General features: G+C 53.9%; 2 protein-coding genes across 2 annotated transcripts in view; both read left to right on the plus strand.

The window, feature by feature from the left end:
• The first annotated feature begins 550 nt into the window (after window positions 1–550).
• Window positions 551–9,128, plus strand: ZC3HC1 (zinc finger, C3HC-type containing 1). Its single transcript, XM_009883033.1, has 9 exons — window positions 551–655; window positions 836–986; window positions 3,057–3,140; window positions 3,708–3,835; window positions 5,300–5,457; window positions 6,316–6,541; window positions 7,470–7,676; window positions 7,886–8,095; window positions 9,060–9,128. Exons 1-9 carry the CDS (start codon window positions 551–553, stop codon window positions 9,126–9,128), a joined length of 1,338 nt encoding a protein of 445 aa, XP_009881335.1.
• A 309-nt stretch (window positions 9,129–9,437) lies between these two features.
• The window catches only part of UBE2H (ubiquitin-conjugating enzyme E2H), a 55,533-nt gene continuing 52,907 nt past the window's right edge, over window positions 9,438–12,063 (plus strand). The window contains exon 1 of the mRNA XM_009883034.1: window positions 9,438–9,499. Within this exon, the coding sequence (XP_009881336.1) occupies window positions 9,438–9,499 (62 nt within the window). The remainder of the gene's footprint in view (window positions 9,500–12,063) is intronic.

Genomic DNA, 12,063 nt, shown 5'->3' on the forward strand with positions numbered 1-12,063 from the left:
GCTGAGCTTTAGGGGTATCTCACTAAAGCCAAGCAGCTGTGTTCACTGTCAGAGGCACAGTTCACCCTTGATCCAACCATCCCTGAATTCTGGCCCTTGGAGGGGTATTGAGGAGAGGCCAAAGGGTAGCGCTTGCCAGGGGGATGGCGTTCCAGCCACAGGGGCCAACATTCTGGCTGTGGATGCCAGTGTTGGGAGCTTGGGAGTGTCCCCAATTTCAGAGACATGCTGGAATCATCAGTCTGCCTTCACCAGGCTCGGAGAACAAGTTCCTGTCTCCTCCTTGTCAATCAAATGCCCATCTGCCACTGCTGTTGGTTGTCGTGAAGTGTTTAATGTGCATCTCTTTTGTTGCCTTATATTTTTAAATTGGTTTATTAGTAAAGTAATTAAAGGTCAGGGCTTAGGAGCTCTGGAGAAAGGGTTCTTGTAAGGGTAAGCCTGAAGGACAAGAGGCTAGAAAGTGGTCTGTGCATTTTTTATTAATGAAATCTTTCCAGGGCAGCGCAGATGCTTTGCTTGCTGACTTGCTGTTCCTTTTAGGAAGGACATGTCTGACTGGTCAGAATCAGCTAATGGATCTTCTCAAATGGATGCTCTCTCCTTGGAGTCCACCAGCAAGGAAGCCTACTTCAGCAGAGTAGAAACATTCACCATATCCTTTCTGGCACTGAGCTTCCAGCCGTCCCCCACCTTGCTTTGCTGTCACCCTCCCTGTAGCTTCTCTGCAGGCTCCATCTTCTTGGAAGCTTTTCTCCTTTGGCCAAATAAGCTGTGGCCAAAGCTTTGCCTGGTCAACTTGTAATTTATTGGGTTTTATCCTTAATGCGAGCACCCGCTGAAGTGGGCAGGCAAACCCCACGAACTGTCTCCCCTGGTTTGCGCCAAGTACGGCTGGACCAATGTAGAGTGTGACATGCTGAAGTGCTCCAGCTGCCAGGCCTTCCTCTGCGTGAGCCTGCAGCTTGCGTTTGACTTCAACAAGTGTACGTATTCTGTCGTCTGGTGGGTATGGGGGGTGGGCTGTGCCTTGCTGTGTGTGTAAATGACTCCTGTAGTCTTGTCTTGGGTGGTGCTGGGTGTTTGATGTCTCTGAAGATAAAGTGCAAGCTGAATAAATTTCCTTCAGTTTGTGAGAACACGGTAAAACTTCCTGCTTCTGCTGTCAGAGATGGGTTAGAATAGAATAATTCCAGTTGGAAGGAGTCTATGATGATCGTCTAGTCCAACTGACTGATGACTTCAGGGCTAACCAGATGTTAAATCATATTATTAAAGGCATTGTCCAAATGCCTCTTAAACACTACCAGGCATGGGGCATCGACCACCTCTCTAGGAAGCCTGTTCCAGTGTGTGACCACCCTCTTGGTAAAGAAATGTTTCCTAATATCAAGTCTGAACCTCCCCTGATGCAGCCTTGAGCCATTCTTGTGTGTTCTATCACAGAATCCCAGGGAGAAGAGATCAGCTCCTCCCTCTCCACGTCCCTTCCTTAGGAGTCTGTAGAGAGCAACAAGGTTGTCCCTCAGCCTCCTTTTCTCCAAACCAGATAAACCCAGGGTCCTCAGCTGCTCCTCACAGGACGCGTGTTCCAGCACTGTCACCAGCTTTGTTGCCCTCCTCTGGACGCATTCAAGTAGCATTGTTTCTTAAATTTTGTTTCCTGACTGCTCGGTCTGCTGCCCTAATCCACCACTAAGTTTTTTTTCTAATGTGGGCTGTTGGTGGCTGCTGGTCACCAAGTCGGACTGTTCAGGTGGTCACATTGTGTAATTTATAAATAAACTTCTCCACTGCCCTCCTTAAACTACTTGGATGACCAGCAGTAAAACTCCCCCCTCCTGTTGCCCTCGCTGAGCTCCCTGCCCAGGATCAGCACTGTTTTTTCCCCTGCTCACAGGGCACTCCTGATGCTCTGAGGCACAGGCAGTAACAGCTCCCATCTCTCCCACGGTGGATAACATGGGGCTGAGAGTGCAGCAGGAACATCAGCCTTCAATGTGTGCTCAGCCCCACCACCTGAGTGTCGCTCGTGAGCCACAGGATAGCAAAGGCCTGTGCTTTATCACCTGCCCAGACTTTTACTTTCCTTTACCTGTGTCTGTCCTCTGCAGAAGGATGTTTATTACTCCACCGCAAATAAGTGTCGTCTCTGCTCCTCAGTTTTCTTGACTGCATGTCCCTGCTGTTTTTATCTGGAAGGCAGCAGAGAGCGCAGCCCTGATGGCTGACAAACACAGTGTGGGTCATACGTAATGCGGAACTGTATGAGCGTTTCCTTTTGGGTCGCTCTGTATACTGACGTCCTCTGTTTGTTCAGACTATCTTTTTTAAATAAACCTTGGCCTAATTATTCTGTTGGTAATTGTACTGGTTTAGGAAAATCCAAAATAATCACAGGTTGGAAGAAGGGCTTGAATAATAAATTGGAAAATAGTTTATTTGGTTCTGAAAGGTATGGATAAGTTAAATATCAAGTCTTTTTGGGGGGAAGCTTGATTTCTAGACGTGGCTGTGTTTTGGCTCCTACAGCCAGGGTGGAGGGGTCAGGTGAGTTAGCTAGGGACTGGCCGCAGCCCAGGAGGTAAAACTGGCAGGAGCAGGCAGTTTCTGTGCTGGTGGTTGATTTGAGCTGTGTTTCCACTGCGCTGCCATGTAGTGTGGCAGGTTCCCCTGCTCCGTGCTTGCCGTGCCTAGGAACAGGAGGGGATTTTAGCTGCAGGGAGGTGGAACCACTCTGGTGATACTTGCTGTTGTGGAGATAGCCCCTTGAGCCAGCCTGCCTTCGCTGCTGCAGGAACCGCTGCTCTGTGCTTGCCTGCAGGGAGGCTGGAGGTGCGACAGCTCCTTTTGGTGGGGAGGGAGATGTCTCTGAGGTGAGAGCTTCAGGCTCTGCAAGCTACAGCCTCAGGTGGCATCTGTCGCCCAAGCCATGCTGAACAGGAGGAGCGGGGAAGACCTCGTAGCCTGATCCCTTCTTCTCCTGGTTTGGTTTTCCCAATCATTCCCCGAGGAGATGGCTCTGCAGGGGAGTAGAAGTGAGCTTTGCCTTGCAGATAAGGAGCGTTGCATGGAGCTGAAGAAGGCCTTGTGCACCGCACATGAGAAGTTCTGCTTCTGGCCGGACAGCCCCTGCCCAGGTTGGTGTCTCAGAGCCTAGCTAGTGCACGTCTGGCATTATTCCCTTTTTTTCCCTCCCTTTCTGTTGCTGCTGTTGTCTCCCATTGTAGGAATTGTGGTTTCTCTTCAGGTTCTCAAAGCAAGTGGTGTCATCACAGTCCCCTTTTTCCCCTCATGTGGATGATGACACACAGAGTGGCAAAGCCACATCTCTGAGAAGCCTCAGCAAATAAACAAATAAACTGAGCCATGGCTGGAGTGCCAGGCCGGGCTGTACCCAGCCTCTCTTAACCTTTGCGTGCCTCTAGGGCAGTTAAAATGCTTTTCAGGTTGTAACTGGGAGGGGACAGCAGGGACTGGATGATACAGGATGCTCAAAGGGCAACAGATCTCATCTTCAAACCTGCGCTGCATGGGGAAGGGTGGTTGCAAAGGAAAAAGGCTGTGCTCAGCTTTTCTTTTAAAAGCCAGGAGACCATTATGGGAAGACCTTGGCTGGACTCATCTCCTCTCTTGCCCTGAGGGATAAGGAGGGGGGTGGGAAGGCTGGTGGCACAGCTCAGGCCTCCCATGTTTGCTTTCACCAGATCGTTTTGCCATGTTGCTGGTGGATGAACCCAGAGCCCTTCTCCAGGACTTCCTGGACCGCTTTCAGAGCCTGTGTCAGCTGGAGCTTCAGCTGCCCTCCCTCAGACCAGAAGACATGAAAAATATGGTGAGTTCCTGCCTGGCCCCAAGCTTGGGTGCATTCAAGTGCCCGGTGACAATGCCAGGCACGCCTGTGCTGTGCAAACCCTGACCGAAACACTTGCGAGATTCAAATCAGAGGCTTGAGCTTGCCAGGCAGGCAAAGCTCAGCCCTGTCTGCGTGTGTGAGTGGTCTGTCATCGCCTTGGCTTTCTCCTCGGGTGTTCCCTGCATGGTGGTTTCATCTGGTGTTTTTTGGAAGCACGTAAAAGGGAGTTTAGAAAGGCTCATCTGCTGTGCAAGCTCTTGGCCAACGCAGCTGGCTTATGTCACCGTGATGTTGCCAGTGGCAAGTGGGCTACAGTGTCTGGTTCCCACTCCGCACCTTTTTTGGCACGCGAGGTGCTCTCTGGTGCCTGGCAGAAGTGATTTGGGGTCCTACAGACTCCTTTGGGAGCATTCACTGGCAGCCCCTGCCCCTGTTTGTTAGCTCCAAGCACTCCATGAGATGCGTCAGCCTGTGGATTGCCCCTCTAATGAGTGGCTGGGATCCCACTGGAGGCAGTCATTGCTCTAGGTGGGGTTGGGAATTTGGGGTGCCAGAGACTGCCCCAGGGCAGAGGTGTGGGCAGAGGACCACGAAGGTGAGGGAGCGTGGTACAGGAGGGCCTCTTGTGCGAGGAAGCTCAGCAGTCAGGAGGGAAGAGCAGGAGTTACGGCAGGAGAGGCTGGAGCGTAGCTGCAGCCAGGAGCAAGTGTGGGATTGCCTCCTCCGAGGGACCTGGCCAGGCCCTGCTCTACTCCAGCCAAGTCTGGCTTGTTGGGCACTCACTGGCTGGGAAACAGATGGCTCTCAGCAGCGAGAAGCCGTATGGGAACCGGGGAACTCTTCATCCATTCAGCAGAAATCGCAGAGGTGTTTTATGGTTGCCACCGTGGGCTGGCTGAGCTATGAAACCCATCAGAGCCCCCTGAGAAGAGACAGCATAAAGCAAATGAATGTATAGCATCTACACATCTAACTCCCCAGCTGTCCCGCTAGCAGCAAGGTCTGGAGCCTGACTGAGAGTCTCTGGGGACTCTTTTCATGCTGTGTCTCAGCAATGGGCCCAGAAATGGTTGTGGTTTGCCTGAGCAAGGGCAAAGAGCCCCTTCTGCCTCCCTGGGATCAGAGGGACAAACGGGGGCTGTTCAGGCTTGTGTTTGCCATGGGCGATGGAGGTCCTCCACTGTCCCCACTCACGCCTGGGGGAGCAAACGGTGCTTGAACAGAGCCCATGCAATGGGGAGGGTCAGATGGGCTCAAGGCAGGAGGAAGCTATTGCTTCTGCGTGGCTTTTGCCTCTTAACCAGAGTAGAAGTGCTGAGAGTTCTGGCTCACGCACCCAGGCCTTTCTGGGAGTGAAAAAGAGATTTTTCTCCACGTAGGAGGTGGTTTGTGAGTAGAAGCGGTGTATTTTATCAGGCTGTGCCACCTTTCACTGTCCCGCAGTCCCTGACAGAGGAGAAGATCACTTTGCTCCTCCAGCTGATCGGGGAGGAACTGGAGCACAAAACGGAGGGAGAGAAACCGCCGATGAAGTTTGCCACGGAAATCCTGCAAGTGCACGTTCCTGCCTGCATCCTGGCTCTGTGCGGCTGGACTTGCAGGTGGGTGGTGGTGTAGGACTGATACCGAAGTGTCTGCTGCACTTTGGGGTTGCTGGTGAAACCCATCAGAAGCTAGAGGAATGCAGATATCCCTCCTGTGAAATGTTCGGTATCCCCTGTTTCACTATTTTATTATCATTTCCAGCTGTTAAAATTGACAGGCTTCCAGAAACCCCAGTGTAAAGCTACCTAATCTAAAATGGATGTCTCCCTCAGACGGCAAAGAGTCTAAAACAACTGAGCTGTCGGTTGCCCCACTCGTTGCTGATTTAGATGTTGAAGTCAATCCCTGAAATGTCATCCTCCATAACGCTTTCATTGCTTGTCAGGCCTGTGGGAAGGGAGGGAAGCTTCGTGACCTGAAGGTTCACGCTTCCCAAAGTGTGTGCTGTGAGCAGAATAGCCATGCTGTATGTGCCTGAGGCAGCTTGCTGAAGTTAAAGCAATCGCGTATAATGCAGGCTGGAAAAGGGCTTATGGTGGGGAAGAGTGGAGCTGCCGCCGTGGCCGGGCAGTTTGGGGCTGAGGATGGGGACAACCTCGGCTGATATACTGTAACTGAGTGTGCTCTTGCTTTGTGGCAAGCCAAAAGGTAACTGAGACAATTTGAATCAACGCTATAGATGGGTTTTAATGGACTTGTTTTACTTATTAGCCTATGGGGCTACAAGAATGGTAAGTCAGCCATTCTTCAGCCCGGGGGTACTGATGTCTTGAAATGTGTTGGCTGAGGTACCTGCGACTGAGACTGTTCCTGTTCTCTGCCAAATACCTGCATCTGTTCTGAAAGCTGTGATTTTGGGGAAGGGCCCAGGCTTGTCCCTGACCTTTTCCTGTGATTTGGCTCTGTCCCTACAGTGCTGCGTCTGGCTCCGTGCACCTCTCGGTGATCACCTGCTCCCGCTGCATGAGGAAGGTGGGACTGTGGGGCTTTCACCAGCTGGAGTCTGCAGGGCCGGAGCTGGACTCCTGCGGCCCGAGCAGTGCTCCGCCGACACCCACTGAACGCTTCCCGCTCGTGCCCATGTCTCCGCGCAGGATGCTCACGCGGAGCCAAGACACGCTCCCTCCGGGCTCTGAGCAGGTATGGACCAGCTCAGCCATCCCGTGAGCTTGGGATGTCTGGGTGATACAGGGGCACACAGGAGATGAGACTGATGCAGTTTGGGTGTCCGCTGCTTTTTACCATGAAAGAAACTCATTTTGGTGCTGTGTCTCCAGCTGTAGGCAACAGTCAACAGAAGTGGGTTGCTGGTGCCTTTACCCCTGCCCTCTGCAGCTCTTTGTCCTCCCCTTCCTCAGTTCTCCTGTCGGATGGCACAAGAAGGGCCTTTCCAGACGGCATCCTGGGGCTTGTCTAACTTGAGGTGCTCCGAATCAGAGCCTGCCTTCACCCATATCCAACTAGACACCTCTACAGGGCTACGAAGATGATTAGGGGATTAGATCATCTCTCATATGAGGAAAGGCAGAGGGACTTGGGTCTTTTTAGTCTACAGAAAAGAAGATTGAGGGGGGATCTTATTAACACAAATACTTAAAGGGAGGGTGCCAGGGGGGTGGGAACAGTCTTTTTTCAGTGGTGCCCAGTGATAGGATGAGGGGTAACGGGCACAAACTTGAATGTAGGAAGTTCCATCTTAACATGAGAAGGAACTTCTTTACTTTGAGGGTAGCGGAGCGCCGGCACAGGCTGCCCAGAGAGGTGGTGGAGTCTCCCACTCTGGAGACATTCAAAACCCGCCTGCACGCCTTCCTGTGCAACCTGTTGTAGGTGACCCTGCTCTGGCGGGGGGGTTGGACTAGATGATCTCCAGAGGTCCCTTCCAGCCCTGACGATTCTGTGATTCTGTGAGATGCTCCTAGTGTGAAGGGAAGGTGGCACAACTCCTGCCAGGATGGCTGAGAAGCCTTTGATCTTGTTTGAGCTGGGCAGGGTCCCCGTGTCAGGCAGAGGATGTGTTGGTGACTGGAGGAGCTGTAGTAATTCCTTATTCTTTCCCCACTGGCAGCATGAGAAGAGCCCGTCCCCAGCAATCCCTCGCCCGCGGGGTTGGGACTCTCCCATCCCCATGGACCGGAGTGAGTTGGAGGTGGTCAGCCCCACTCTGAGGAGCCGCCCTGTCACCCGCAGTATGGGGCAGGGGGAGAACGTGGAGGTGCCATCCAGTCCTCTTCGCAGAGCCAAACGGGCACGGCTCTGCTCTTCTAGCAGCTCGGTGAGTGACCTGGGTGCAGGTGCACAGAGGGCCTGAGTGGGGAAGAGATGGATCTGGGCAGGGTGTTCCTGATCCAGGGACCAGTGTTGTCACCGTAGCCAGCTCAGGCCTGGTGTTTAGGCATGAAGAGGGTTTTATTGTGGTGTTGGAGTTTGTTTTGAACCATGCTGTCGCTGTCGTCCTTCACTCTCACCTCCTTCTCTACCCAGGACACTTCTTTGAGGAGCTTCTTTGACCCCAGCTCTCAGCACCGTGACTGGTGTCCCTGGGTCAATGCAGTGGATGGAGGAGAAACCCTGGAGGATACCATGACCCAGACAGAGAAGGAGCCTGCAAAGGCAGAGCCGGGCTGGCGAGTGGTACTGAACACGCTCCTCGCCACCAGAAAGTGCGACAGAGTGCCTGAGACGGAGCCTGTGGTGAGCTTGCGGGATACCCAACCCTGAAACCAAGCGCACAAACACCGCTTGCTCCAGCCTTGCCCAAGGCTGAAAGATTATGGGCAGAATTTGGGGTAGATAGGCTTCGTTTGAGCTGAATGCAAGCCCAGCTGGGTGGCAAGGACCAAGCGTGTGTCTGCAGAGTCTCAGCTTCCCCTCTGGCTGCGCTGACAGTCTCTCAGCCAGGTCTCATCCGTTACAACGATGTGTTGTATGCAGCTCTGTTCAAGGGCTGCTATAAATAACAGCCTTTCCCGAGCAGCTCAGCGCTGCCCAAGATCCGGTTTCACTTCATGTCCTGACAGAGAGCTCCCAACCCATCTTTGCGGACACCCTGACCACTGGCTCCTGTGGCTGCCAGCCCCAGGCTGTTGGATCAGTGGGTTTGCTGAGCCAGGGGAGCTGAGCTGAGGCCATATTCCTCTGTCCCCGAGTGGCTGTGGAGCAGCTGGTACCTGCTGCTGCCTCCCCAGGCCCCATTATCCCCTTGGATTTTTCCTGCTGGCTTCCTCCTGCTTTGCTTTGGGGCTGAGCTGCAGGGACTGGTGGAACAGGCCTGCTTCAGCATTTGTCTTGGGGACTTTGTGTGAGTTGTGTCCCCAATACGCCAGTCCCTTCTGGCCCTTCCATGTGCCAGGAAAGCACCAGCAGGTCCTGTGGGACCAGGCACAAGATGGAGGTGAGAGCTCCAGCTGGAGCAGGGATGACTGGAGACCCATCCTGCTTCTTGCTTACAGCCACCTTGCTCTCCCCTCCAGTTCTGGTAAATAGAGCTAACAAAGAAGAGGAGCAAATTGATGTCTCAGCACCCAATTAGGATATTTCAGATGGTTTTTTTTGCTGCAGTTGCTCCTCACGTGCTTTGTAGGCAAGTTGGTGGCAGTTGCAGGTCCTGTTGCAGTGCCTTAACCTCTGGTTGTCACTTTGCTCCCCTTTCTCGCAGAGTCTCTCGGTGAAGTCCTGCAAGGTGTTCCGCATTTTCCGGCAGTGGGAGAGCATGAATTCTTCCTGAACGGACCGCTGCCTCTGGGAACTGCTGCCTGACTGGTGGCACGGGGCATCGCGTCGGTCTGGCGGAGATCAACTTTGCAGTCACTCCCACGGCAGCTCCATGCCCAGGGGAGGGGATGCCGAGGAGGCTCCACGCCAAACGCAGCCTCCAGCGGCTGCTGGGACCCCCTCCTCCCTGACTGCCTTCCTTGAAGCCCCCTGCCTTCACAAATTGCTGCTGTAGCCCTTGGCCCTGAGGGCTTCGACAGCCCCATCTGGAGCTGGGATGTGCTGCAGGCGTGTGGGGCGAAAGAGGAGACGTGGTCACCTCATGAGGGTGACCGTCTTGTCCAGCTGTGACCCGCCACCAGCAGCGCAGGGAAGTGATGCCAGGTGGGAATAAACATTTCAGTTTTGTTTTTTTGGTTGGTTTTTTTTTTTTTTTTTCCTTACTGCTGGTGCCTTGCTTCTTCCTGAGGCAGGGTGAGCTCTGGACCTAGCAAATGGCTCCCATATCCCTTGGGATGCTCATCTTTGTGGGATCAGTGTCCAGCCACCTCCCTCTCCAGTTTCCTACTCCTTGTTCCACTGTCTCCTGTGCCCGATGTGGGGTCTTTGCCATGGCCTTAGCCCTTATACACACAGAGATGCCCCCAGCCTTGTACTCCAGTGCCCGCCAGCATCAGCCCCAGCAATCAGCTACCTGAAGTGGATTTAATTGGGGGCTGATAGCTTCCCTGAGGTGATAAATCGCCTGGGCCAGAGAACAGGGGAGGCTGGGATGCAGCCAAAACCCTGGAGGAGGCAGGGCTTCCATGGCTTGGGGCCAGGAGGCTGAATGCTGGGGAGGGACTGGTCTCTGTGGAAGGGGAAGAAGAAGCCAAGAAGGGAGACCCTGAGCTGTCATCTCCATCCTCGAGGATGTCGGGGAAGGGGCTTTAGGGAGGGCTGAGACTTTGCAGACAATCCAGGCTCATTTGGACCTCCTCACCCCAGACCTGCTGCAGCCACACGGGTGTGGGTGAAGGCATGGAAATGGCATTCCCTCTTTGGTTTTTTTTGGAGCAGAGGACCTGGTTTTGGTTCCAAACCCCTGCCTTGGTTTCCCCAGCCCCAACTCTGGAGTTTTTTTCTTCATCTCCCCCCATCCCCTTTGGGGCATTTTCTGGCTACTCTGCCTGGGAAAGCAGTGGCTGCCTTGGTCAGGGCAGATCCCTGTTCTTGCTGAACCCCAAAACTTTTGGATTCACCTGCCCACCGAGGGGCTTCTTCTGAGAGACCCCCTTTAGCTGTCAGCTTTTTGGGTGGGTGCTGGCAGGGAGGCCCCCAGGGAGCAGTGGGGCTTGATTTTGGGTGGGTCACCTTTCCTAATTGTGTAGCCCTAACGAAGGGCTGCTTCACCCCATGGCCATGCTGGGCTGGGAGTTGGGGTGGAGATAGAGGTGTCATCCCTCCACACACCCTGGGTTACCCTCAGCCCCAGAGGACGGGCTGGGCTCTGCTGTGGGGCACGGAGGAGCCCCTTCCACAGCTGCCTGGACTTGCATATCCCCTTCTCCCTGAACAGCTCCCCGTGGTTTTCCCTGGCTTCTCTTGTCCTCCATAGCTTCCCCCCACTCCTTATAGCTCCCCACAGCTTTCTATGTGTCCCTATAGCTCCCCAGAACTCTTCCAGCTCCCCCTACTCCCCACATCTCCCCAGTTTCCCATGGCTTCTCACACTCTCCTTGCTATCCTCTCCCCCAAATCTCCACTTTGCCCATCCCCACCATGGTCAGGGAACCGCCCAACAACCACGGGGTGCACCCACAGTTGGGGGGGATCAATGTCCCCATGCCGGGGTGGGCAAGGCCATCCACCACCCATGCCTGCACACCCCAGTTTTCAGACCTGGGAGGGCTCAGAGGGCCCCCAAATCCCTCATGCACCCACGTACAAGGGTCTGGGTCCTGCAAGAATGGTCTGAAGGCATCCCAAAAGGGACCGGATGCCGTCATAGTCCCCATTACCCTGAAATTGTCCCCATTGCAAAACTATGGTAGTACACAGACAAAATGCAAGGATTTCAAGAAATTAAGAGGAAAATCCCCCTTTTTTTTTTTTTTTTTTGGTTTTTTTTTTCTCTTCCCTTCCTGTTCTCCCAGTTGCCTGGAACTGGTCAGGGAGCATTGAGGCTGGGGAAATGGGGGACCCTCTGTCCCAACTTCTCCAACTCAAAAATCACAGAATGGGTTGGGTTGGAAGGGACCTTACAGATCATTTAGTTCCAACCCCCCTGCCCTGGGCAGGGACACCTCCCACCAGCCCAGGTTGCTCAGAGCCCCGTCCAACCTGGCCTTGAACACCTCCAGGGATATAAATATATAATATTTAATGCATAATATTTAAATATACAAAGAAAACCGTGTTCCCCTTTGCACCCCACAGTGTATCTTGCCCGGGGTGTGGATCCGACCCTCCCTCTGTGCGTTACCTCCTGCTCCAGCCAGACTTGGGGCTGGAGGGGTGCCTTGGGGCATTAAATGGAGGAAATCAGCCCCTACACACACACTTGTGGGGTGAATTTACCCCTTTTCTCAGACTTTTTTGGGGGGGGAGGAAGTGGGGAGGAAGCGTTGGGGCAAATTTTTGGGGTGATGCTGGGGTCAGGAATGCGGGATGTCCGCCCTGGGCGTGGAGATGCCACGCCAGAGCCCCGCCGGCTTGAGAGACACCCATTAAACTCCATCGTCACATATCCCGCTGTCACCTCCGGGGCGCTGGCAGGTGCCTCCCTCGTCCGGTTGGGTAAACTGAGGCACGGGGGAAATGCTTTGCCGGTGTCGCACCGGAAAGGCAACACGGTGACTTGTGGTGCGAGGCCTGGCTATCTGCCACCTGCCCGCTTTGCGTTCCGGGGTGTGTGTGTGGATATTTGCGTTCAGTGGTGGCTTCTCCCAGGTGACACAGGCAACCCT

This window comes from Charadrius vociferus, unplaced genomic scaffold (assembly GCF_000708025.1).
Source record: "Charadrius vociferus isolate BGI_N301 unplaced genomic scaffold, ASM70802v2 scaffold32, whole genome shotgun sequence".
Taxonomy (NCBI): Eukaryota; Metazoa; Chordata; class Aves; order Charadriiformes; family Charadriidae; genus Charadrius; species Charadrius vociferus.